This window comes from Panthera pardus, unplaced genomic scaffold (genome assembly GCF_024362965.1).
Source record: "Panthera pardus isolate Hobbes unplaced genomic scaffold, ASM2436296v1 HiC_scaffold_21, whole genome shotgun sequence".
Classification (NCBI taxonomy): Eukaryota; Metazoa; Chordata; class Mammalia; order Carnivora; family Felidae; genus Panthera; species Panthera pardus.
The window spans coordinates 38,082,812-38,109,976 of record NW_026526777.1 but is presented as its reverse complement, the minus strand read 5'-3'; the positions used below and the strand labels follow the sequence as shown (position 1 = coordinate 38,109,976).

Genomic DNA, 27,165 nt, shown 5'->3' with positions numbered 1-27,165 from the left:
GAGGAGGTTCCCTGGGTTGGGAAGAGAAGGGGTTTCAGGCGGAGGAGTCACCGCAAAGAAGGAGGCAACACTACTAAAGGGCAAGGAACAGAGACCAGCAGGTTGGTGTGACCAGTGTGTGTGCGTGTGTGTGTGTGTGAGAGAGAGAGAGAGAGAGAGAGAGAGAGAGAGAGAGAGAGAATGAATGTGAGTGCACATTGGGAGATGAGGCTGGAAAGGAAGATTGGGGGCCAGACTGGGAGGCTTTCACCTGCCCTCCTGAAGGGGCCTGGATGTCACTCTCATGCAGTGAAGAGATCCAGCGTTTCTGAGCAGGAGTCCCATAACCAGAGCCGTGTGTTAGAAAGTGAATTCTGACCCCTGCATGGAGGAGGATGGAGGGGACGAAGCCACGAGGCAGGGACGAGCCAGGAGGTTGGCACACACGTCCACAACAGCAGCAGGGGAGTTGGCAGGCAAGAAGAGCGAAGCCAGCAGAAGCCACTCCTGGGCCGCAGTCAGTAGGCCTTGCTCACCAGCAGGGTGGGAGCCGTGAAGAGGGAGGAGCGGAGGACAGCAGCAGGGCTCCCTGGTTCTCTGGCTGGGCTGGGCCGTGAACCGAGAGAGGAAATAGAAGACGATAAGTTGGTCTGTGGCGGCAGGATGTGAGCCCTGTCCCAGACATTTTGAATCTGAAATGCTTGAGGTGATGCCCAATAAAAAGTTGAAAATACTGGAAATGAGGGCAGAGGCCAAGACCCCCAGGAATACCGATACTTGAAGAATAGGTTTAAAAACGGGGGAAGAAAGCATGGATGGAACCGAGAGAACATCTAGGAGGTGGCTACGGTGGTCACGTGCAGGGTGGCCCGGCGTGGCAGCTGTGGGGGAGGAAAGGGAGCGCCCCATGTGAGAGACTCATGTGGAAGGAGGTTCATCAGACATTGGCAGCTGTCTAGACAAGGAGAATGGCTGGACTAACGGAATAATGTTGGTGCTCTAGGGAAGAGGCAACGTCGGGTGGGGAGTGGGGGGAGATGAGTCTGGGTGTGAACCTGTTTAATCTTAAGGGAGGGTGGGATGTCGTTGTCGTTGTCGAGCCATCTGAGCTGAGCGCCCTAAACAGAGGGCGCCCGTGAGTCTTGAACGAGCGATGGGGAGGATGGGAGGTCTGAAAAGCGGCTGGCAGAGAAGGTACAGGTGGCTGAGCCTGTACAGGAATCCAGTCCCCTGGCCCCAGTGGTCTTCCGTGACCCGTCGTGCGCGAGTGGCTGAGCACACCCCACACTCAACCAGGATTTGTTGGAAATGGAAAGTTCTGGTCCATTCCACTGAACCCCATCCCGTACCAGAAACCCCCTCCCAGCCTCCTTCCTCAGTGTTCCCTGGTGACTCCTGATGTCCCTTGGGACCTAAACTCCGTCCAGGAATGTGTCCCGTGCCCAGCAGACCAGGAGCTCTCTGAGCATGGGGGTGGTATCTCCCTTCTTCATGTTCCCAACAGTCCAGGACGGGGCCCGTGCATGCAGGGTGGGGGCACACTGTGTGATCCTCAGTCTCCAAAGAAGACAGGGGTGCTTGAAGTCCCATTTCGTCCCGACAGGACTTTGGGCCAGATCCCATGGGCACAAAGACTTGTGACCCCCCCAGACTTCCTGGTTCAGGCAAGGTCATTCAATTCAGATGATGGTGTAACTGCCCCTGACTGTTTACCTGATCTGCTCCAAGTAGGTGAGATGCCCGGATTGGGGGTGAAGGGACAGGAAAGGGTTGTTTGTATCTGGACCTACTCGGCCCACCTGTCCCAGAGGCCCCACATCATCAAATGTTTTCCAGTTCCTATGGTGACCAGATCACAGAGCCAGGATTTGTTATTGTTCTGGGGAGAAAAGGGAAGGGCCACAGAGTGAGGGACTGACGTCCATCAGCCAGGCAGCTGAGTCACTGGCCACGGTCTGGTGTGTTCATGGAGTCACTTCCCTGTGGTCTGAGGCTCCCACTGGCCTTCCCTGTGACAAGAAGCTGGTCCTTGGACTGTGTCTGTCAGCAAGTGCAGGTAACAGGGCACCCCTCCCTCGGCATTGCAAGTGGCCAGCAGGGTGGGGAGGGAAGTTACTGAAAAGGGCACACTCCTGCCTCCAGAGAGTGAGAGCTTATGGGGAAGGGAGCATTCTCCATCCTTTCAGACTACACATGTGTATTCGTGGACAGCTTCTAGGGCCACCCGGCAACTGGCTTATGCTATGACCTCAACCAAGTCACCTGACCTATCTGAGCCTCAGTCTCCTTTTGTCCAAACTGGGGAAACCGGTGCTATGCCATCAGCTCGTTACAGGATGGGGTCTAGACCCCGACCATACATCTCTGGACCACCTGGCAGATGAAGAATTCCTGTTGCCCCCCCCCCCCCCAAACACACGTGCTGGCTCCTTGTTGAGCAGCCATGGGAGGCCACAGGGGACACAGCCACCCCCACCCACTGCTACCAAAAATTAAAGTAAGAAGCTTCAGGGGCACCTGGGTGGCTCAGTTGGTTGAGCGTCTGACTTCAGCTCAGGTCATGATCTCACTGAGTTCAAGCCCCGCATCAGGCTCTGTGCTGACAGCTCAGAGCCTGGAGCCTGCTTCGGATTCTGTCCCTTCCTCTCTCTCTACCCCTCCTCTGCTTGCACTCTGTCTGTCTCCCTCTCTCTCTCTCTCAAAATAAACATGAACAAAAAAAAGTTTTTAAGTAGCTTCAATTGCAGACATAGATGGGAACAGAACAAGAAAGTCAGTGGGTCAGCCTGAGGGGGTGGGTCAGCAAGGGTATGAGGACAAAGGAGAGGCTGTGAGGCAGATATCCTAGAAAGAAGGTGCTCAGGCCACCCCAGGTGTGCTCCAGGCTCCTGAGACCCCCCCCCCCCCACCCTTGCTCTGGAGCCGAGCCGGCCAAGGCCCTTGTGACAGCCCGGCTTTCCGGACAGAATTTCCACCAGGGAAAGGGTGCTGATGGGAGAATGTGGCTCATCAGCCCACTCGGATGGCTGTATCCTCACTGTGAGTGGCTGAGTCAGCACCGGTATTTACACTCGTGTTGTAGTGAGTCACCCCCAAACATGGCCATCTCACAGGCCTCTGACCAACTCAGGTTTTCTCGCCTGCAAAGTGGAAACCCACTGCCTGGAATGTAATGACCACAGAAGGGAACTGTCCCCCAAAGAGGAGTCTAGACTGTGCCAAGGGGAGTCCCACATGACACCCATTCTGCAGTCATCTGATGGCCTCCATGGCCTGTTCTCTGCTGACCTCTTCTAGCAGCTACCTCGAGGCCAGAGAAGAGCTGTCTCCACCGGGCTGGTCCTAAGCAGTGCTTTTCAGACGGGGGGATGGAAACCCGGAAGTGGGTCACGGGATTAGTTCAGTGGGTGGGATGAGCATTTTTAACAGTTAGAGTAGAATCACAGTACAGGTGAATGTTCAGAACTCTTGCATCCGTGCGTGTGTGTGTTACATGAACGTACACACACACGCCACATGAAAACGGCAATAGAAAGACAGCACATTCTGACTGGGTCATTTAAAGGGCATTTAATAAGAGGGACTATTTACAAAGGTGTTCGCAGGCTGTACGGAAATCGGAAGGGGTAGTGAAGAGCCAGGTCTAGGCACCGGGGCTTCATTAGCAGCCTTAGGCTCGAGGCTTAAAGGGGGAAGGCACTTCCAGAACTTGGAGGCAGAGGGATGTAGAGAGGGCTCAGGCAGGAGCTGTGACCATCAGCCAAGGGAGTTGCCGGCCAGCCTGAGCTGACCTCCGTGGGGAATAAGTACTAACCTTCACTCCTCTCCCTCCTTCCCACTCACCAAACCCTGGGAAAGCCTGGAAGCAGGAAGAACGGACGGGGCCCGTGTGTGGAGATCACCTGGAACCTACCTCACACATGCGGGGGATGCGATGTAAAAGGCAGAGTGTCTCTCACCGTGGGTCTCAGGCGGTGAAGTTTTGAAAACCCCAGACGCCTGTGTGTGACACTGGGGTGGCTGCTGGGAAGAAGCCGTACGTTTCTGAATGGCCCCGGGTCGGGGTCAGCGCCTGAGGAAGGCTGTGGTGGCAACGCCAACGCCCGTGAGGAAGCAGTCGTGCGCTTTCATTAGCAGCCGGGAGCACGGCACATTCCAGACGGGCCGTCGGTGCCGGGCAGGAGAAACCACCTTTGCCCAGATGCCAGACGGCAGGCCTGGGCGCAGCCCGCAGTGTCCACGGGCTGTGGGCTAAGGTCAGGGAGGAAGGGATGGAGAGGGAGAGTGTGGGAGAGAGGAACAAAGGGGCCTGTGGTCGGTGACACCCACGCCGGGCAGTTGCCTCAGCTGCTCAGGGACAAAGGGCAGAGTTCTATTTCTAGTTCCCTGTGGGAGCAGGAGAAAATGACATTCTTTCCACAGGCCTGCGGTTGGCCCACGAATGCTCGGGCTACGCGTGGTTGTTCGCACCACACTCTCTCTGGGCCTCGTCTCCACAGCCCACGCTGCTGCTGAGCCCATGCTGGCTCAGTCACATGCTGAAGAACTCACGCCTTCCCAGCAAGAGTGTCCAGGCTCCAAGGCTGCTTCTCCCCCATCCGCCATCAGCCCCTGTGACACCCAGCTTCAGGTGCCCAGTCCCGAGCTACGTGTGGAAAGGCTGCGACACTCACTGAAAACCAGGCCCGGTTCCCAGAAAAGAGTCTCTTCCAGAAAGGAAATAGTTTTCTCTAATGGTAAAAAAAAAAAAAAAAAAAAAAAAAGCAGATGATTAGTGTTCATAATAAGAGAACTCTCGTTTTACCCTTGCTATTTCCTTGAGCGATAGAGAACAGCTCCGCCCTTCACACACTTGGGTTCCTGCTAGCTTACTCACCTGGCACTCCGGCTGGCGTGTTTACTTAGGAGTTAATAAGGTGAAGAGTGTTTTTGCCCTTTGAAAGTGTCTTTTTCTTCAGAATCTCTTAATTTCTCTCGGCTGCACGATTGTTACTGCTAAGGGTCGGGACAGAGTCTCGAGGACACGGTTAAAGGTGCCTTCTGGAGGGGCGCCTGGGTTGGCTGAGCATCTGACTTGGGCTCAGGTCATGATCTCACCGTCCGTGGGTTCGAGTCCCACATCGGGCTCTGTGCTGACAGCTCAGAGCCTGGAGCCTGCTTCCGATTCTATGTCTCCCTCTCTCTCTGCCCCTCCCCACTCATTCTCTCTCTCTCTCTCTCTCTCAAAACCTAAACATTAAAAAAAAAAAAAAAAAAAAAAAAAGTGGCTTCTGGACAATATCCTCTCTAGCCCAAACCAGCGGACCTTGGGCTGGACCCCAGTGTTCAATCCTAAAGATGCCCCTAGGAAATGTCTTGCCAGTGTCATATTTTTTTATAAGTCAACCACACACAAAGTGCATGCTTTACTGTTTAATCGGTCTCAACCAAGTCATGATGAAACTGTAAGAGGAAAAGGAGAGTCCAAGAGAGTCAGTGCCTTCCCCAATTCTGTGCTCATCAACCTCCCCGAGGGCCAGCGGCAGTGGCCTGGCTGGCATCCCTTTACTGCCCTGCCTGGCGCTTCCCTGTTCTGCCAAGACCTGCCTGGTGTTAGCCTTCCTGGTGTTAGCCACCTCCCTGCACCTTGCACTTCTGCCCACGTGAGGTGTGTGGTTCGCTATCTGTCTCCCTCAGAGACTCAGGAGACCTCTTAGAGGGCAGTGGTTCTGCCTCGTTTGCCTCATTCTAGCCCCTTCGTCTGCAACAGTACCTGGGCGGTCAGAGGGGCTCCGTAAAATGTGCGTGGGGTGAAAGAATGAATGAAACGTTCGCTGTAGCTAAGATTTTCAATGTGGAAAAAAAAAAAACAAACCACGAAGACCTAGCCATGACACTCAAAATTTTTATGTGTTTGGCAGTGAGAAGTTTGATTTAAAAAAAAAAAAAAAATCTAACCTAAGCCCCAAAGCAAATAAAAGCAAAGCAGCACATGCAGGTAAAGTTGTCAGGTTTAGCAAGTAAAAATACGGGACATCTAGTTAAGTTTGAATTTCAGAAGAGTAAAAAAAAAAATTTTTTTTTGGAGTGTAAGTATATCCCCAAACTGCATGGGATATACTTATACTAAAAAAAAAGTATTTTTTTTGTTTACCTGATATTCAAATTTAAATGAGTGTCTTATATTTTAACTGGTGGCTCTCTACCCAGGCCTGTACAAACTCGGGACCCTGGGGGTCCTGTTTGTAAATCACTGTTTTAGGAAAAGCTGTGACACCCATCTTGCTCTCCTCCTCCCATCGCTGGAGCTGTTCTAAGAAGGGCCGAGGCCTCCTCCCCCAGCAAGTGTGCCTGGATCATAGGTGTCCGTGTGGGCCCCAGGCTGTGAGGAAAGGCTGTTGCTAAAAGTGGGTCAAAATAACTTGATCAGCAGCCAACATTTATGACAAACAACAATGCCCGTTTACTCAACCGTTTCAAGTCCAATGAAGGTTACTTCACACCTTGTTTTCACTGAAACCTTGACCCCCGCTGACAGACTGTTCTGTCTGTTCTGTGAAGGCAGGTGTGTGAAGAAGCCGCCTTCCTGCTCCTCAGCCCCGTCCTTCTGGGGTGAACAGAGGAGTAACCGCATCCCAGCCAGTCAGCTTGGTTCTGCTGGGTGGAGACTGGCGGCCTCTGTGGAACCAATGCAGACATGATAAGCAAACCCACACCTCTCTCTCTTTACTCCCCTGTGTACAAGCAGTGGAGAAGCTCCTTAGAGAATCAGGTGAACTCTTGAATGCCTTCCAGATGAGTTCATTTTGAAGAGGGAATTGGTAAATCTCAGTGGGAAACGTCTGCCCACATTAGAGCTCCCTTACCAGTTGGGGTGCCCACCAGTGTGTAGTATTGTGGGGGGGGGGGGAGCCAGACAATCCTCTAGATTGTGTATGACCCAGGCTTAGCCCCTGGGATGTTCATGCTCTGGGCTTTGACCCTCAAAGGACAGCAGGTGGGTGGAGGTGATGTGTAGCCGTGACGGTAAGGTCAAGAGTCAGCAGTCAATGGCACTGGCCGCAGCACCTACACTGGGTGTCTGTCACTGGGCTGCCCGACCTCCCTTGGGTGTGCCCTGCCCATTTCCCCGAACTTGGTTTGCCAGGCTTCTAGTTGGTTCTCTGAATCATCCAGTATCCTTTCCCATCCGCTCGTTAACCAGGCTGTTTGCACAAGAGCACTCACAAGTAGGACCAGCCGGTCACCAGGCCTCACCCTCACACTCCCCGCCCCCTTTCCTTGAGGCCCTGGTGAGTGTGAGACCCGATCAGAGATGGGATGACTGTGCTAAAGGATGTCACCAGGATCTTCCTCCGGAGCTATCTGGTGCCATGCTTCCCCAAACTGTAGGGCTTTCAAAAAAATATAGACACCGGGTACCCGTTCTCCTTCCAGGTACCTGAAACAGGGCTGAGCTCCCCATAGTTCTTGGTAGACGCGACGGGCCAAAGAAATGTGAGCAGAAGGGATGAGTGGCACTTCCAGGCAGAGCTGGTGTGCAAAGCCGGTTTGTAATTCACCACGTTCCCCCTCCCCACCCCCATCACAGGGGTCAGACACACTCTGGATGGTGGTCACTCTGTCAGCCTGGAACCTGGAGTGACGAGTTACAGGAGAGCTCCGAACCAATCCAAGGTGATCATTTGGAATGAGCAAGCAAACAAGAAACTTTCCTCATGTCAAGTCACTGAGAGGTGAGGGTTGTTTGTTACCATAGCAGAACCTGTCCAGTTCTGACTGATACGCGGGCACCGTCCGGGTCCTCCTGGATCTGAGTCACCAGGGGAGCCTGAACTGAGGCATTTCCCAAGTCCCATTGACACACTTGTGATTTTGGTGATCAGCCAGGTTTGGGAGCCCCCAGTTCATTCCACACAAATTCTGAGGACTGGACCGCATAGCCTTGAGACCCAACCTGAAATTCCTTCATATTGACATATTGAGTCATATTATAAAGACAAATGGTAACTTGAAAAATTGTCTACAATTTCAAAACAGGCCAAAACTGTTAAATTTAAGATTGTATCAATGCTCTGACCACAACCACAAATACACATATGTGTGCGCACATGTGCACACACACACACACACGCAGAAAAAGAGAAAGTAAAACATAAGAAAATCAAGGAATGGACTTATGAAATATTTTTCTTTAACTTTTCATTGTTATTGAAGCGGCAACACTTTCATAAACAAAAGAAACCCAAAAATGAGATGTTTGGGGTTAATATGGAAACAACAAGGAGCTACTGAATGTTCTTGAGGAAGGGTGGGGTGGGGTGGAGAAGAGGGAAAGGTGATCAAAATAACAGTTAAGGGAGGAAATTGAGGCAGCCATGTGCATAAAAGAGTGAAGGGGGAGTGGCAGAGGCCAGGAGGCCCGAGAGGGGGGCTGTGCAACATTCCAAGAGGTGTGGCAAGGCCCAAACATTGGTGTGTGTTAAGGAAAGAGGGAGGGCAGAGTCAGCCTCTGGTGAGCCCCTTGCTCACGGCCTCCTGGGGCTGCCAGGCCGGACGCTCAGCTACACTGCACTGCCCTCTAGTGGCCAGAGCTGGAAGCCAGCAGAGCCTTTGGGGCAGCTTGGCAGGAACAGTCAAGGTAAGACAACTGTGGGAGCCTGAAGAATTTGCTCCTGGGACTGCAGAGTGGAAAAGGTTCCCAGAGAACATGGTGTTTCCACGGAGCATGGCAATTCTCTACAATGGGGCTAGCCCGCTGGCACAGCCACAACAGGCAAGGGACAGGGAATGGCAGGGACAAAAGCGTGTAAGTTTGAGAGTGTGTTGCACATTCAGGGGAGGCAAGGTGTTTGGTGAGGCCATAGGGTTCCTAGGGGTGGGGAAAGGCGAGGCTGAAGAACTGAGCTGAGGCTCTGCGGTGAAGGGACTCTGAAATGCACCGTAGGCAGTGGGACGCCTGCCAAGGGCTTAAGCAGGGGCCGTAATATAGGGAGAAAGAGTAACAGGATCACGTTTGCACTTGAAAAAGATCTTTCTAGCAAAAGTGTGGACTATGAATATGGATAGGGCTGGTGGGAGGGAGTTCCTGCAGGCAAAAGAAGCCAGTGCCCTGACTGAGCAATTGGGGATGGGGAGAAAAAAACTCATCCGTCCTTTCCTTTACTGGTGCATTCCAGACAAGTGCCAGGGACAGTGTGTGATTTTGGAGTTACTAAGCCACACCTGAGTCCTCAGGCACCTCCCTCCCACTTATGCAGAGTGGAAGAAAGCCACCGACCTGCCCACACATTTTGAGCCTGAGAACCCAGACAAAGGAAATCTACAACAACACTCAAGGGATCTTTAACTCTGGGCTGTGCAAAGATTATGTGGGAAGACGGGATGCACCCTGAGGGTTGAGAACTCTGCACCCAGAGGCCTTTGCTGAGGACTAACTCCACCCCCGTGCTCGTTCCAGCTCGTTCCCAGAACTGGGAGAAGTGGCTCAATGGTCCTCACCCGCGGAGAGCGGTGGTGAGGGCTGGAAGGCAGTTACCTCGCATTGTGCAGATAGACACAGGAAACAGGTAACCGGAAAGAAGTATGATTTACGTAATGATGGGTCTTAATATTAATTTATTGAGTGCTATTGAGCCCGAAGACCAACCTCCCTGCCTCCAACTTTGGGTGGGAGTGTTTTGAATCCCACCTTTGACCTCTCATGGAGCAGCTGTCTCTGTTGCTGTGTAGCATCTCTGGGGTTGGAACACTTGCCACCCCTTATGCACCACTTCACACGAGCTGTTTTGGTTTTTCTTTTTAAGTTTATTTATTTATTTTGAAAGAGCACATGCACGCGGGCACGTGCATGCTCCAGCAGGGAAGGGGCAGAGAGAGAGTCCCAAGCAGGGTCCACGCTGTCAGCACGACCCCGACTCGGGGCTCAATCCCACGAACCGTAAGATCATGACCTGAGCCAAAATCAAGAGTCGGAGGCGCAAGGGCACCTGGGTGGCGCAGTCGGGTTAAGTGCAGACAGTTTGTGAGTTTGAGCCCCACGTGGGGCTCTGTGCTGATGGCACAGAGCCTGCTTGGGATTCTGTCTCTCCTTCTCTCTGCCCCTCCCCTGCTGGTGTACAAGCTCTCTCTCAAAATACATAAATACACTTAAAAATTTTTTTAAAAAATATGCTCTAACGACTGAGCCACCCAGGCGCCCCATAACATGAGCTATTTTATGCTTTATATAAAGTGACCTTCGCCGGCAAGAGGTGGAGCCTGATTTGTGTGGGCAGGTTAGCCAACTTCTTGTTTAGCATCAGCTGGCATCTTGATACGTCACAGCCTAAAGGGTTAAATATTATTATGTCCTCATTTGATAGATGAGGAAATTGAGGCATAGAGGCAATGGCCCACCCACAGTCACACAGCTGAGGTGATGCAGCCAGGATTTGAAGGCTGGCTCCCTAGTCTCTATTCTGAACGATTTGCTATCCCCCTACTTTGTGCCGATCACACGGCGACGCCCAAAACTACTTTGGGGAGCACTTTGCCATTACCCGCCCTCTATCCCGTTCACCACCCTCATTCAGCCTATTTCCCCCTCCCTGAAGATCATTCTATGGCTAAGTGAATCCCACTTAAATATTGACTCTGGAGGGGCACCCCTGCCTTCTCCCCTGGAACCTAGTCCCCTGTCTGCTCAGAGTCCCGGTGTTTGCCACACAGTGTCTGTGTTTTCCAGAGATCCATTATGCAGAGTCCCCGCTCGGACTGGTGGGAGGGCACAGCCTCTGATCTGGGGGAATTTATATCCAAGGGGGAATCAAGACAGACAGAGTATCCAGTCTGTTCCTTTTTCTTGCTGTCAGTATGGTCAGCTAGTTTTTTTAAACTGTGGGTTGCCACACATTATGGATCATGAAAAAAAAAATTTAGTGCATCTCAAATCACATTTGACTTAAATGAAATGGCATAAAATAAAAAATACCAGATGCATTTCATGTAATATGGTTAAAAATTGTTTTAGGGATATTTGTTTTAGATGGGTGCAGCTGGGTGTGTGTGTGTGTGTGTGTTTGCGTGTATGTGCACTTGGCTGTGATATAAAATATGTTTCTTATCACGGGCAGAAAAATTAAAGAGCCACGCATCTAAATGTTTCCCCGTCTGCTTTTGCAACACTTATATACAGTGGTATTACAACCTATGTTTTGCACAAGGTCACATGACAGTCACTTTCAGTCAGCTTGTCTACTCTTCCACTAATGAGTAGAGAGGCCACACAGGTGACCTGTAAACCGTGAGGACTGTCAGTAAATTAAATTGTTTGAATTAACATACCTTGTTTGAAGCCAAACTAAGCCGTATATTTCTGGTGGATGTTTATCATTGAAATCCTACCATCAATTACATACTTTAGGGACACCTGGGTGGCTCAGTCAGTTGAGAAACTGACTTTGGCTCAGGTCATGACCTTGAGGTTCGTGAGTTCAAGCCCCACCTCTTTCTGCCCCTCTCCCGCCTGTTCTGTCTCTCTCTCTCTCTCAAAATGGATAAACTTAAAAAAATCCACATACTTTAAAAATCCATTTTATGAATTTGCTATTTATTCTTCCCTGCTTCTCACCAGCCAGTCCTGGCATAATTTACTGGACTTCCTCCTCGTATGCCAAGAACAAATGCAGGGATGTGTGGAGGGGAGGGTGGTCTGGCCACGGTTCGCCGGCCCTGGATCAGGAGACCCCGTTTGCTTCCAGGAGGCCCCTCCCGCCGCCCCCACGCCATTGGCAAGACCCTGAGGGCCTCCCAGATCCTGGGGCGACAGGGACTCCTGGTGCTGAAGCCAGATGAATGCTCACACATCAGTAACACATTCAGCTTTCCTCAGCAGACCTGATACTCCTGACCCACCTTCTGGGTAGGGTAGACTATATCTTTGTTTTTGTTGTTTTTGAGGAGCAGATTTGACAGAAGTTAGGGAGAGTGGAACACGAGGTCAGAGAGCCTGGATTCTCATCTCACATCTTCCACCTGTGAGACGATGCCTTTGGGCAAGTTGTGGAACCACTGCAACCTTCAGCCGCCTCATCTATAAAATGGAGGGTGACAATGGCAGCTATGTCAGCAGGTGACCGTGAGGAGAAAACGAAGTACTACAGGTACGGCATTTTAGCCCCACGCTTAGCATACAGTAAGTGCTCACTATGTACTACCTGCCACGGTCAGAGCAATTATGATTATTACGACACATTTATTTATCATTACAACACTCTGGCAGCCTCAGCGCGGCCTAGGGCTGAGAGCCACACGGGCCCCTCCTGGTTAATCCTGCATCACTGTACTGCCTCACCTCCTCATGGCCACCACCTGCCTCCCAACTTCGCTTCCTCCATCCCAAGGCTGGCTTTTAGGGATGCTGGATTCTCAGGCCTCGCCACAGTCTGAACAAGGTAACGTGTGGTACAGCATGAGAAGACCCGGGTTCGAGTCCTCGCTTTGCTGCTTCCTGTCAGGAGGCGTGGCTGTTTGCTCCAAGTAAATTAGGATGGGCTGGAGGGAGGGCCCTGCCAGTTAGGCAAGGCCCAGGGCCCACGCTGTGTGTCTGTGCCTTCTCACCGCAGACAGAAGGCACTTGGACAGGGGGGTGGGGGGCAGGTGGAACCCCTGCCTGTCTCCTGCCTGGGGCTTAAGGGAACCTCGAGGGGCCAGGGGACAGACAGTGGGAGCAGGGCCTCGGATCAGGGGACCGGAGGTCAGTACCCAGACACAGGAACAGGCAGGTCTTGTTTTTTGTGGGAAAAGGTTGGACGCTCGCCCAGGTGACTGAAGGGCTGCCGTCACTGGCATCCACATGGGGACGGTCTGTGAGCACAGAGCCGATTGATAGGGTGCAGGAATGACTGGTTACAGTGGTCAGCCTGGCCTCGCTCTCCCACGGGAGCTGCGCTGTCCACCTGGGGCTTCCTGCCTCCAGACTGCATGGACCCGGTAGGAACAAAGTCAGAGCTGGCTCTGCTAGAGGGAAGCCGGGGAGGCAGAGGCACAGGAAACGGGGTCTGGGGTCACGAGGAAATATGGTGCTACTTAGAGACATGTCCCCTGAGCCTTCTTTTTTTTTAATTAAGATTATTTATTTATTTATTTTGGGGGAGAGAGAGAGAGAGACAGCACACACAAGCAGGGAGGGACACAGAGAGAGGGGGAGAGAGAGAGAACCCCAAGCAAGCTCCACACCATCAGCACAGAGTCCGATGTGGGACCTGAACTCACAAACCGTGAGATCGTGACCTGAGCCAAGATCCAGAGTCGGACGCTTAACAGACTGAGCCACTCAGGTGCTCCTGAGCCTTCTTTAACTCTGCCATAACATGGCAAAGGTGATGGTCCCCAACGTGCAAGTTTAGGTGTGTTAGTGAGATGAATATAAGAGATAGTTTGGGACGCCTGAGTGGCTCAGTCGGGTAAGCATCTGACTCGATTTCGGCTTAGCTCATGATCTCACTGTTCATGGGATTGAGCCCAGAGTCAGGCTCTTCACTGATGGCAAGGAGCCTACTTGGGATCGTCTCTCTCCCTGTCCCTCCCTCTCTTCCCCTCTCCCACTCACGTATGCACTCGCTCTCTCTCTTTCAAAATAAATAACCATTAAAAAAAAAGTGGTCGTTTGAATAGCTAAACTAATATCCTTATAGTGTCATTACCGTCCCTGCTGTAAGTACATAACCTCTTTTCAAGCTAAGGACTTTACTAAAACTCATTTACAACATACAAATGATACCACAAATTGGGGGATTCACAAAGGTTCCTGAAATCAGAGAGTGCTTCTGAGCAGGAATGACGCTGAGGGTTAGCCCAGCCTTGGCGAGAATGAGTATCCACCTGTGTGGGAGGTGAGGGAGGAGAGTTATCTTGGTTCAAAACTGGTGACAAGACAGGGCTTTGAATTCTTCCGAACTGGGTGCCTGCTGGCCCCCGTGCCGGGCCGGTGTGCAGGTGTGGTGCTGCCGTGACCGGGGGCCCCAGCCTGGGCCCTCCCTGCTCTGAGCCAATCGTGAGGGTGTCTGGAGAAGAGCTTGTGGAGAAGGTGGCTGGTTCCGCACCACCCTGGGGTTAACGAAGCCACGGCAGGGGAACGGGCATCAAGCCAGCACTCCCTTGTATTTGAAGAGATTATTGGGTTTGCAGTCTTCATACCCACTCATGCCGTTCATCCTCCCAACAAATCAGTCCACTTATTATCCCATGTTTCACTGAATAGAAAAGCGGGACTCGGAGTGATTTGCCTAAGGGCACACCGCAAGCTAATGGCCAAGTTGGGCCTAGAACCCAGATGCTGGGGTCCAGATCTGGCAAACCTCCCCATGTGTTTGGAGGCACCGTGTCCCAGGACAGGAGCAGGAGACAGGATCAGACCTGGGCTACGGCCAGTAGCTCAAGGGACAAGAAGCTGGCAGTTCTGGGCCTGAAGATGCATGGACAGTGTCTCAGTGGATGAAAACAACGTCTGGTCATAGCACACGGGGGATACGTCCTTTCCTTTTTATACTTTTCCGTATTGATTGTAATTTTTGCACGAACAAGTTTTACATTCATAATCAGACAAAATAATCCCATTATCTTTGTGGGGCTGGCACAGGTGGAAATCTGTGCACAACCACATTAGGGCCCTTTGCACACCAACAGCTGCTGTTGTGGGCGGGTCTCTGGTCTCATAATACCTAACCCACCCCCCACCCCCCGTGCTCTTTTCCCGATGATGGTTTCATGAATTCCAACTTGCAGTTTTCTTGGCTCAGTCCACTTTCTGGCAAACGCAGCTGCCCTCCCCCGTCCTTCAAGGGTTTTCCAGCAAACCTTTGCACTCACTCAGTTCCTTGGCAGAAGATTAGGGGATCACATGGCTGAGTGAGTGGCATTTTCTGAATCATGGAATGGAAAGAAACCGTACACACAAAAGCTGCACACAGGGCCTCTGTTTCAAGCCTGGATGACAACACAGCGTGGGAAGTGATTCATCCCAGACCGCCTAGCACGTGTGCTGGCCAGCAGAGGGGGTGCAGCTCAGTGCTCATCCTCTGTGGTGACGAATGGAGTTTCTCAGACAGAGGGCAGCCCCAGGCGCCTCCCCCCCACAGACCACGGAGCCCAGTGGCCCTGCTCCCCGCGGTCTGGGGCCGCCAGGGGCTGCTCCCCTGCCTGGGGAGGTCACAGACGATAGGGCAGAGGTGACGATGGTGGAGTATCCAGGTTAGGGGAACCAGAGAAAAGAACTAGGCAGACAGGTGTGGGGAGAATAAAACCAGGGAACGGTTCTGGCTTCTCCATTCCCCATCCCAGAAACACAGCCCAGGGCCCAGCAGGCACAGAAGACATGAGCTCACCAATGCCGGGATGGACCTAATAAATAATTAACATGCTCATGGAGTCTTTATGGAGTCCAGGCCTGGCCTAGGTCCTTGACATGTGGTATCCCATCACATCCTCCCAACAGCCCTCTAGAATGTCAGTGAACCCATTTTGCAGGTGAGGAAATTCTGCACAGAAACACGAAATAGCTTGCTCGAGGCCACACAGCCACTAAAGAGAATTCTAACCCAAGGCACCCTTGTCCAGAGTCTGTGTGCAGAGCTCCTCTTCTAGGCCAGATACTGCCTTTCGTGTAGATTATCTGATTTAATCTGCACAACAACAATACAGTAAAGTATTGTTCCCATTTTAGAAGTGGGAAAACTGACGGGGCTCCTGGGTGGCCCAGTCAGTTGAGCATCCAGCTTCGGCTCAGGTCATGATCTCACAGTTTGGGAATTCAAGCCCCGCATCAGGCTCGCTGCCGTCAGCGCAGAGCCTGCTTCGGATCCTCTGTCCTCCTCTCTCTGCCCCTCTCCGCGCTCGCTCTCTCTCAAAAATAAACAAACATTAAAATTTTTTAAATTATTTTTAAAAAATGGGAAAAACGAGGCTCAGAGAGGCTAAGTATGTTACCCAAAGTCACAAAGCTGATAAGTGATGAAGTGGGACTCACCCATGTCTGCCTCACTCCGATGCCCACGACCTGTCCCATGACATCTGTGTTCCCCTCCTCTTTTGAGACAGCGTCCCTCTTTTCTGAGTCCGCAGCATGCCCACCCATGGTTTGCATTGGTTAAATCTTGACTCAACAATGGTAACCTCTTGGTTGTTCCACACAAGGGCCTCCCTTGCTGGAGAGGAAGGAGAGAGGTTATGCCCCAGAGCTGAAGGGACAATGTCCCCAGGGTAGACTTTGAGGGATTTGTGCAGGTTGGGAAGGATGAGGGAAGCGAGGCAGAGCTGGCTGGCCAACAGGTCCGATGGGTCTCCCCTGGCTCCGTATCAAAACCCCCTTTTATAAAACATAGGCTACGAGTGGTAGAGATCTTGGTTGGGGTATGGGGGTAACTCCAAGCAGTAGCTAGGGCTGAGAGGCGCTCATCACATCCACTGCTGCTCTTTACCCCATGGACCACCTCTCTTTGGAGTCAGCCGGAACCACAGGTTAATATGGGATCTGAAACTCCCATCGACCAGCCACAAAGATGTATTATATATAGATTTTATTTGGCTGGATTTATTGCTTTCCTTGTTACTTAAAGTCGATGTCTTTAAGCAAAGCGTGTTTTCTCCAGTTTGCCACGGGCCCCCCTATTTCCCATTGCCTTATACCCTCCCACTCTCTCGAGCAAGTTACCACATTACTGCAGCTGCTGATGACACTGGAGTTTGAGACCCTTCAGATATAAAGTAATTAGTACCAGCATGTCACCTGGAAAAAGAAGCACTTGTGCCTCCTGGACCAAAGTGAGGACACTGAGGCCCTGTGAAGTTACAGTCAGGTCTCTGGTGGGCAGCTGCTTCTGGAACGGATCAGAGCCCAGCATTTACCATTGTCTCCCTCTGGGCCTGGCCCTGACCCTGTGTATTAGCTTCCTGTTGCTGCTGTAACAAAACTATCACAGGGACACCTGGGTGGCTCAGTTGGTTGAGCATCCGACCTCGGCTCAGGTCGTGATCTCGAAGCTCGTAGAGTTCGAGCCTCACGTCAGGCTCGCTGTTGTCAGCGCGGGGTTTGCTTCAGATCCTCTGCCCCCCTCTCTCTGCCCCTCCCCCGCTTGCACTCTCCCCAAAAAATTAATAAATATTACAAAAAAAACTATCACTTGGTGGCTTAAAACAATGCCAGTTTATCATCTTATGGTTTTGGAGGCCAGATCTCCAGAACGAGTCTCACGGGGCTAAACGCAAGGTGTCTGCAGGTCTGAGTTCCTTCCGGAGGCTCACATTATCACTCCTACCTCGACTTCTGACACTAGTGTTACTATCTGACACTCCTGCATCTCTTGTACAAGGACCCTGTGATTATATTTAGGGCCCATGCAGAAAATCCAGAATACTCGCCCCATCTCAAGATCCTTCACTTAATCACACCTGCCAAGTCCCTTTTGCCATATTCACAGATTCCAGGGATCAGGGTAGGGGCATCTCTGTGGGGTCATTATTCTGTCTTCCACCAACCCCGCCCCCCCCCCCCCCCATACAGGAGGGCTGGGAATCATGTTCACAGGGCGGCAAGAGCAGGGCTCTTGGAGGGTGGGTATTCTGAGCTGTCCCAGCCTGGCTGGACCACAGGGTGATCCCATCCATCCTAATCCCAGGACACAAGCACCCACCCTGCTGGTCATCTGAGCAGAGACCTAGGCGGCATACATATGAGCTTTGCACCCCATGAGCAATCTCTGTCCCTGCCTGCAAAATGTTGACAGGACCCCTCCTGCCTGTCTCCCCTGTGACCCTCGGCCGTACACCTTCCCAGCTCCTCCCAAAGGGAAGCATGTCCTAAAACACCAGCTCCAACGTTACAAAGGTAAGTCAGATGTCATTATCATTCCCAACATAAGGATGGGGAAACTGAGGCTCAGAGCATCCGGCCTTGTCTCTGGCAGTTCTGGCAGAACAGAAGGCACATGCAAAACAGGGGCTGATGGGGTTCAAGAAAAGACTCTAGACGGAAGCGTCGGCAAGGTCAGGGGCCAGCAAGAGCTGCTGGGCATTCAGAGACAGCAAAGCTGTGGCCGCCGTAGGCCTGTTGGGACAAGGAAGAGGTTCGGTTTCCAGAATCTGGTGTGTGCTCTAGCTGTAGGAGCAGATTGCCCATGAGCAGTGGGGTTGAGAGTTGGGGCTGTCATGCGGAAATGCAGACATACCCACAGGTGTAAGGCCATGTAAATTCACATCCTTGGCCTTCCCAAGTTAGGGATTGTTTTATTGGGCCTGGCTTCAAAGGGGCCAGAGGCCAGTGGTGGGGAGGGAGGAGAATCTTCCTTCTCATCGTATATTTCTCACTCGCATTGTTCTTCCCTGCGAGCATGAATGACTTCTGGAACACAGAGATGGTCCCAAGATGCCCGTGGTCAGGGCAGCCCTGGGTGCTCGTGCAGCCTGGGACTCACTGTCCTCCTGGCCCCGGGTTGTTTGCAATGCTGACAGGCTTTCTCTGGGTGGGCCGGCTCCCCTCCTGGGACCTGCAGACCTGTTACTTCACCGTCCTTTGGCAGGTCAACTCTCCCTGCTGTGAGCCACTCCTGAGGTGCCACCTGCTTGCTTCCCTCTCTCAGGAGGCAGTCTCCACCCCACCACTGATGTGAGCTTCTCCCCATCCAAGCTCCCCCTCTTCCGGCCCCCCTCCCCGCCCCACCCCACTCAGCCACCAGTCCAGACATGGCAGGCCACACCCTGCCCTGCTTCTCTGGGGTGAAGGTGGGGTCTTGTACCACGCAGATTGGGGCAGGCAGGTTAGGTTAGCTGTTGAAGGGTGGAAATAACGATTTGTGTCCTGGGGCTGACTCTGAAAGTCCCAGTGTTATGCCTAACACTGTCCCCAAAGGCTCTGGAGCCCTCTGAGGGTGCCTAGGGACACCCACTCCATTTTTAGCAAAACCTCTAAAAGCCCACACAGTACCAAGGATGGGGGGGGGGGGTCTGGCTGTGACCTCCCAAATGATCCCCTGCCCACGACTGAGCTGGTGACTCTCTCTAGTTCCTGTAAAGCTCAGCTCAGAAGCACCAGCCCAAGAGCTGCTCTGAGTCCCCAGGACAGCCCTGACCCTCATTGCCCCCTGGTGACAGTGCCCATAGCCATAGCAGCACCTTGCATATGAACAGCAAAACTTGACAGGCTTTTAAAATTATTTTTTAATGTTTATTCATTTTTGAGAGAGAGAGAGAGACAGAGCATGAGTAGGGGAGGAGCAGAGAGAGAGGGAGACAGAACTTGAAGAAGACTCCAGGCTCTGAGCTGTCAGCACAGATCCCAATGTGGGGCTTGAACTCACGAACCACGAGATCATGACCTGAGCCAAAGTTGGACACTCAACCAACTGAGCCACCCAGGTGCCCCCAAACTTGGCAGTCTTTAAAGCACACTGAGCTCCACAGTATAACCCATAGGTACAGGCAGAGGGTGTCACCTCCCTTTGCACAGGTAAGAAAGTTGAGTCAACTCCTTAGGATCCCTGGGGCCCCATGCTGGTGAATGGTAGCCAAAAGCAGAGCCATGTCTTTGGACTCCTAGGCAAGGGCTTTTTCCCTCATCTGGGATCCCAGCACCCCTGAGACCTAGGGCCACAGAAGCACCCCGTCCCTGTCTCCCCCACCCTCCCGATCTGATTCTCATCCACACGTGCTGCACTCATAGCCCTGAGCTAGCCCTGGGCCTGCCTTCTCCAACTAACAGCGTGCGGGGGACTGGGGGCTGGAGTCCTACAGCCACAGGGCCACAACCCCTGACTGGGGGCTAGAGGATCATTTGAACAGAGGAAAGCTGTAGGCTTAAGGTAGGCTGAAGGTTTGCTAACCTTTGAGGCTGCAGAAGCACATTCTTCAAATGCAAGCAGACAGCAGCCGGATAAAAATGGGGGAGTTACACTGACTGATGCAAGGGTCGAGGGGCGGGGGCCCTGCCTCCTCCACCACCCCATGAGGCCCCTCATGCCCCAGGCCCTGGGGCCACCTGCAAAAGCTCCTAGGTTCACCTCATGGAGCCGCGTTTAAAAGCCATCCCAGAGTACTCCTTGTTGGGCTCTCCCTGTCTTGTAGGGGGCCTTGCCTGTCCTGGCTCAGCACCCCCTCTCCGCCAGCCAGAGTCACGGAAAGCCCATTTGAGGTGACCACCCTGCGCATGCCAGGCTTGGGGGGGCGGGGGTGGGACAGGGAAGAAGCAGCAAGGGACAGCTTTCTGATTCTTCTCCCCTCGAAATCCTGCCTGGGGCTCCAGTGTTCCTTCCCTTAGGACATCAGGACAGTTGGTCAGGACCATAGACCAAGTGTCCAGAGGGAAGAAGAAAAATAATTCCTGCCCTTGGGGAGTTCCCAGGCTGATGGGGAGAGTGTGGAAGTGCAAACGTGCACACACACACACACACACACAGGCGTGCAAGCCTGTCCCAAAGAGAGCCCCATATAGGAGCCCAGAGCCCTGCAGCTGCGCAGAGTGAGGCACCAGGGTGAGTGGGCTATGAATGAAGGCAGGGGCGGAGCCCAGGAAGGGCAAACTGACGTCCTCCAGGAAGAGACCCCTGCTACCAGGGCAGGTCACAAACCTCAGCCAGGGCCAGCAGGGGCCGAAAGGAATGCCAGATGCCCGGCAGGCTGTGCATGGCACCTGGGTGGAGTGGGGCACATACTACCACCCTCCCGGCTGCCCCGTGAGGTGGTGGTTTCCGTCGAGGTGGGTGAAGGGCACAGTGGGGGCTGGGCAGCCAGAGGAGGTCCACAAGCAAAGGCATCAGTTTAGGGAGAAACCAGCTTGTCCCCAGCCCCCGGTCTGTAGCAAATGTTAAATAAATGTTTGAATGAGGAAGGAAAAACAGAGGAAAGGGGAGAGGGAGAGAACGGACCCATTTAGGGAGGAAAAGAAGTAAGACAGTCATCAATTAGGATTTTTTTTAAGTTTATTTATTTATTTTGAAAGAGAGAAAGCATGCAAGCTGGGGAGGGGCAGAGAGAGAGGGAGAGAGAGAGAATCCCAAGCAGTGTCAGTGCAGAGCCTGATGCAGGGCTCGAACCCACAAACCCGATCATGACCTGAGCCAAAACCAAGAGTCCGATGATTAACTGACTGAGCCACCCAGGCACCCCAGGATTTTTTTGTTTTGTTTTGTTTCCAGCTTATAAACATTAAACCCTTTAAAAAGAGACAGTGAGAGGGTAAGTGTCTGACTTCGGCTCAGGTCATGATCTCATGGTTCATGGGTTTGAGCCCTGTGTCGGGCTCTGTGCTAACAGCTCAGAGCCTGGAGCCTGCTTTGGACTCTGCGTCTCCCTCTCTCTCTGTTCCTCCCCCACTCACGCTCTGTTTCTCTCTCTCTCAAAAATAAATAAACATTAAAAAAAAAAAAAAAAGACAGTGAGAAAAATTCTGGAGATACAGGTTCAAGGAGCTTGCTGTCCTGTCATGGTTCCTCACAGGTTCTGAGCACGAACCTCATCCCCTCGACCCCAGTCCTTCTGGAAGCTGCAATAACCCCAGGACAGGGGCTTCCCAGAAGGGTCATCTTCCCTCCCACACACACAGCTGGCAGCCCAGTGAGCTAGAGGGTGGGCAGGACCCTGAGCTCCTAGGCCCAGCGCAGGTAAGACAGGCACTGATTCTAAGGCCTGGTACAAGCTCCGTCTCAAATCCTCTTCCCCAGCTCAGCCCTGGAGCCTTCTACCCTCACACCTCATTCCTCCCCAATGCCAGGAAATGCTCATCCCCCTAAGAGCAGACAGACATCGGCCATTAGTCACCTGAGGCCACTCCCCAGGGCTCCCTGGCCAGGACCCAAGTCCTCCTCTGAGCCCTGGGCTCAGAGCTTCCTGAAGAAGGTTGAACTGTGAATTCTGTTTACCTGCTTTGGAATAGACTGGATCAGGCCTCCACCCTTTTCCGTCTTGTGGCAAACAAGGGATCGGGTCAAACCAGGGGTATCCCTGAGCCTAAGAAAGCTGTGACGGGTGCCTTGGAGAAGAAGTATGCACACAAGCCGCAGTTCTCACATAAAGCAAGGTTGTGTGTTTATCATGGTTTATATCTCCTGGGGCCCGCCCTGTCCCTTGTCCTGCTACTCCTTCCGCCCACACCCACCCCCACTTCAGCTGGACCTGGGAGGGGGTGGGGGAAAGGGCAAACAAGAGTGTCTGAGGCAGGGGTGGGGTGTTCAGGTGTCAGCTCGAGGCGGGAGGAGGGTGTCCCAACTCACCCGGGCTCCTGTGCCGGAAGGGAAAGCTAGCAAGGCAGCACAAGGCTTGGCCTTGGCCTCAGGTCTGACACAGTCCTGGCTGGACACCCCCCACCTGGAAATGCCTGCTGAGCCGCTGGAGGCCCCTGGGACCCATGCCCATGACCTCAGAGGATGTCTGTGACCCAGTGGGCAGCAAGTGCAGGGAGGCTTATGGCTGCAGAATGTCCCTTCCCCGGCTTGTCCTCACAGACCTCCTCTCCATTTCCCCACCCCCAGATGCCTGTGCCCCTTCCCTACTGAAAACATAGACCCCGGCTGTCACCCTACCTTACAAAAGACAGACCTCCCCCACTGCCTGTCCTCAGTCTCCACCTGAGACCACCCTTGAGGAACCCCCACCCAGCACTGCCTGAAGCCCTGAGCCCTGGGGTGGGAGTGGAAAGCTGCAGTGAGGGCTTGGACCTGTGCCCCATGATGCCACCACTTTATCTAACTAGGCATGGAGTGGACCTCTGTGACCCAGGCTGAGGACCAGCCTACCAAACGTGATTTCTGTAGAGAAGCCGCATCCTGAATCCTGAGCCACCAGCTTGCAGAGGCAAGGACATCCAGGATTTCTAGTGATTTGGGTGCAGAGACAAGGGCAGAGTCATAGCCTAGAAGCCACCGCAGCTGCCCTCCTCAGCAGACCCTCCCTAGCAGCCCACTCACCCCTCAGCCTGTCCTCTGGACCTTCTGCCACCTCCTTACAACTCCCGCTGCCAGTTGCCGTAAGACGCGGCACGTTGCTGGGCAAACAGAGCCTTGAAAATGCAATGGATCCGCAGCACTCATGGATTTCATTTGCCAGTTTATCTACCTACTAAAATGTGTTACCCCCAGAGCAATACTCAGGGCTGTTTTGTGGTCCTTTGGGAACAACATGCAGAGTGGTAAAAATCTGAGTTGCCTGCCTGGACATTCCCAGCTGAGGCCACGAGACGATGCTCTGCCTTCTCATGTCTGCTCCCACACTGGAACCGAGTGTCCTGTTCTCAGTCTGAGTAGTGCCGTGCTTTTTTGGATTTTTGTGGTTTTGTTGGTGATTTCGCCAGGGTAGCGCTGCCAGGCCGTCTGGTGTTCCCGAGCACAAGAGATGGGCCCTGTAGAGAAAAGATCAGTGTTAGGCAAGCTTCGTTCGGGCGTTGAGTTACAGCGCTGATGGCCAAGTTCAACATTAATGGATCCGCAATACGTATCAAATAGAGTCTTTAAACAGAAGGTTATCGATTGTTTCAGTTGATGAAAAGTTTGTGTTCAGAGGCTCACAAGAACCTAACCCTGTATTTTCCCCAAGGGCAAAGGTTCAGAGTTTGCTAATTCACTGTTGCCAGAGACTCTATAGAATATAACTACCTCGAATAATGAGAATCGACCATATAGTTGCCTGGGCTCACCCGGATTTAGCATACCAGGATCTCCTGGCATATGTGTTTTTCTTTTTATATATTTTTTAATGTTTATTTTTGAGAGAGAGAGAGAGAGAGAGAGGCAGAGAGAGAGAGGGAGACACAGAATCTAAAGCAGGCTCCAGGCTTTGAGCTGTCAGCACAGAGTCCAATGGGGGGGGGTTCAAACTCACAAACTGTGAGATCATGACCTGAGCTGAAGTCAGATGCTTAACAGACTGAGCCACCAGACGCCCCGAATCTGTGTTTTTCAAAGCACCAAAGGTGATTCCAATGCAGGGTCTGGGTGGGAGCCATTGCAGTGATACCTCAAAGTACCCGTGTTAGACCTGCTGGGTTCAGACAGTCATGGTGGCCATCTTGAAACAAACTTCTGTCCAACTGGGAGGTGATATATAGCGTGATGTGGGGAAAGGAACATAGGACTGATGAGGCATTAGGACTCTGAAGACTCTATGTGACCTCAGCAAGTCATGTAATGTTCAGGACCTCAGTTTCCCCACTCATGACATGAAGATAATAAAACCTATGCATGGTGGGATTTGCTCTGAAATTCAGATATGTCTTGTGAGCTCGAACTCCAGGAGTCCACTGGTGTCTTTTGAGAAAGAATTCATTCAAAGAGAAAAGGCAGATGGTCTTGACCCAGAGTGGTGAGCACATTCCTGGGGAGGAAGGGCACATTCCTGGGGAAAGGAGGAAGGACAACTTGGGGAACCACTCAGTGTTGGTCACTCAGTTCTGCTTCTAACCTGGCCCCTAAGGGTTTGCATCTGGGGAGACCACAGGCAAGGCTGCTTGCCTAAGAACCTTGTGAAATCCAGAGACCCAAGGCCACCAGTATTGGAAGGGCTCATATGGCCCTGGGCAGAGAGGCAGGATGTGGCTGTCTGGCTCAACCCATGGGAGCCGCTAGCTGCATGGGCAGTATTCCACCCATCCCATCCTTCCCCCAACCCCTTGATGTTGCACCTTCTCGAGCTTTGGAGGTACTGAGGGCAGTTGCTGCAAATGTCACCTCAGAAAACTGGAGCTGAGGTAGGAAGGACCCAGCTCCTGAGCTCAGCCATGAGACTTCCTTGGGATAACCCCAAAGGCGAAACCTGGAGGTCCCACATGGGGGCTGAGGGAGGCACCAAGCCCAAGAAAGACTGTTAGTGCATGTTCATGTGACCATTTTTTCACCCCAGACTTACATGGCTGGGGAGATGGGGGTCCCAGATGTTTGAACATCAACTGAGCCGGTAGCCGTGAAAGATTTTGAGAGGTGCAAAAAGGAGCTGGATGGACCCGAGGGCTTTTGATATCAGTCCCTTCAGAAACACCCCATGGTAGGGGGCACCCTTCATGAACTGGAACCGGGTGGACTCTTCGGGTACACCTGAACATCTGCACATCTCTCAAAAGCCTGCGACACATGCCAGCCGTGTTGACCCACACAGCTGGCCCGGTGTCTCTGGCAGCAGGGCTATGTTTTGCACAGTGTTTCTTTGTTTGCTTTTGGTTGAGAAATTGTATCTTCCCCTCACTCTCCGCCCTCACCACCAAAACCCAGAAGAGCTAGACAGCAGGAAAGTATGTCAGGGTAGAGAGCGGGTCCTGCCTGGTGGCCCAGCTTCCTGCCACCTGTCCCGCCTGCTTTGTGCAGGTTCTGTCATCTAGCCTTCCACTACCCACCCCTTCTTCTGAGACTGTCCTTCCAACCCTCCCCCTGCTCCCCGCCCACCCCCCATCCACCAGAGCTGCTCTCTGAGCAGTGCCTGTCACATAGCAGGTCTTCAGTAAATGCTGGTTCCTTTTTTTCCCTTCCCTTCCTCTTCCCTTCCCCTCCCCCTCCCCATGCCCCTCCCCTCCCTTTCCCCTTTCCCTTCCCTTTCCCCTTCCCCTTCCCCTTCCTTTCCCTTCTCCTTCCCTTGCTGCCAGGCTCCCCCTTAGGTTCCACATCCTGGGCTTTTCTGGTAGCAAGGATACAAAGACTCAGTCAAGTCACTTCAGGAAGAGATTTTATTGGCAAGAAAGACACGAATGGGAAAGGAAACAGAAACTCTGAGAATCTGAGGCAGCACATCCTTGTTCTTCCCCCCAAAGGCCCCAGAGTCTCCTGTCATGTCTCTCCCACCTCTGCCCAGCTGCCCCCTCAGTTCCGCTTGCATTGGCCACCCAGCTCAAGAGTTGCACCTCAGTGCCCTCAGCTCCCTCCGCTGCTATGATCCATTGGAATTTTCCAACACCGGAACTGAATGGTCCACCTTCTCAGGGCACGGCTGCTGGCTGGCCAGTCCTGTGGGGCTGCTGCAGGGGCGGGTGACCTTGTGGGTAGGTGACAGGGCAGCCACCCTGTGCCTTAGTCGTGCAGCAGATCTTCCGGAGCGTCTGCTCTGGCCTGGGCTGGAGGCATGGCCATACCACACTCAAGGAGGAACGTTCCAGAACGACCACCCCTTCTTCAGAACCTTCACAGGCACACGGTGAGCCATAGAGAAGCCCGCGGCCTCACCTCCAGGGGGCGCTCTGTGGGCAGGCCGGGCCAGGCCAGGGATAAGGAGTGGTGGGGTGAAGTGAGGTGTGCCAGAGACAGCTGGACCTGAGATGGCGCTTGGCCCCTCTTCCCTCGCTGTCCCTTCTCCCGGAGGTGCTGAGGTCTGCACGGGGAGGAGCTGAGAACAGACTGACCTCTCCCAGGACAAACTTCTTTCTCAGAGGACATCAGTTATTAACCACCTGCGGGGGGTCAAAAAACTGTTTTTGCTCTTCCCGGAGCCCACCCCGGGCGCAAAATCCCCCAGAGACCAGAAAATGGTTTGGGCCACCTGATACTAATGTCAGAGAATGCTAAAAATGTGTCACGGAGGTGGCAGCTGCTGGAGGCACCGCCAGCCCAGGGCCCGGCACCAACCGGAAGCATTTGGAATCGTTAAAACTTAGAAACAGGGGTGATCCCTGCATGGGTTGAGACCCAGAGGTCAGAGGTGGGGGAGCCTGCCAGCTGGTGGTGACGTTCTCAGGGCGGGGGAAGGGCGACAGAATTTCCCAAGTGTTGGAATACTGCAAATTGGATTCGGTTGCTGCTGGGGTGAAGCAACACTTGAGGGGCCGTGGCAGGAACAGGAGGTAAACAGGGAGGGGCGGGCCTCCCCTCGGGCTTTCCGGCCCCCTAGAGCGCCTCCTACTGGCACAGTCCAACAGGCCGCCGCTGGCAAAGCCGGAAGTGGATTGCCCCGGGTCAGCCCCAGCAAAGCAGAAGGGGGGTGAGGAGACCAGCACACCCATGAGCTGGAGTCTCCCCTCTTGCACACGTGTGTGTGTGTGTGTGTATCCCCACAGACCACAAGCTCCCTCCCTGCAAGCTGGATTGTGAGTCCTGCCCCGTGGGTATCAGGGCTGTCGGGGAACTTCATGGCTCTGACGGGCAGAGACTTCTCGGATTCTCAACTGCCAGCGCCTGCGCCCTGTTTCCATCCCACCGCCAAACAGCCCCTGGTTTGAGAGCTTCTGTCAAAAGGAAGCTCAAAATTCTTCATCTCCGGAGGGACATCTGG

General features: G+C 53.1%; 1 protein-coding gene across 2 annotated transcripts in view; it reads left to right on the top strand.

Annotated features, from left to right (window-relative positions):
- PACC1 (proton activated chloride channel 1) overlaps nucleotides 1-27,165 on the top strand; it is a 168,433-nt gene that overhangs the window by 79,242 nt on the left and 62,026 nt on the right. For both annotated transcript variants that reach the window (XM_053909142.1, XM_053909141.1), the window contains exons 5-7: nucleotides 7,550-7,694; nucleotides 9,419-9,527; nucleotides 11,899-12,101. In XM_053909142.1, the coding sequence (XP_053765117.1) occupies nucleotides 12,052-12,101 (50 nt within the window). In that variant the 5' untranslated portion in view covers nucleotides 7,550-7,694; nucleotides 9,419-9,527; nucleotides 11,899-12,051. The remainder of the gene's footprint in view (nucleotides 1-7,549; nucleotides 7,695-9,418; nucleotides 9,528-11,898; nucleotides 12,102-27,165) is intronic.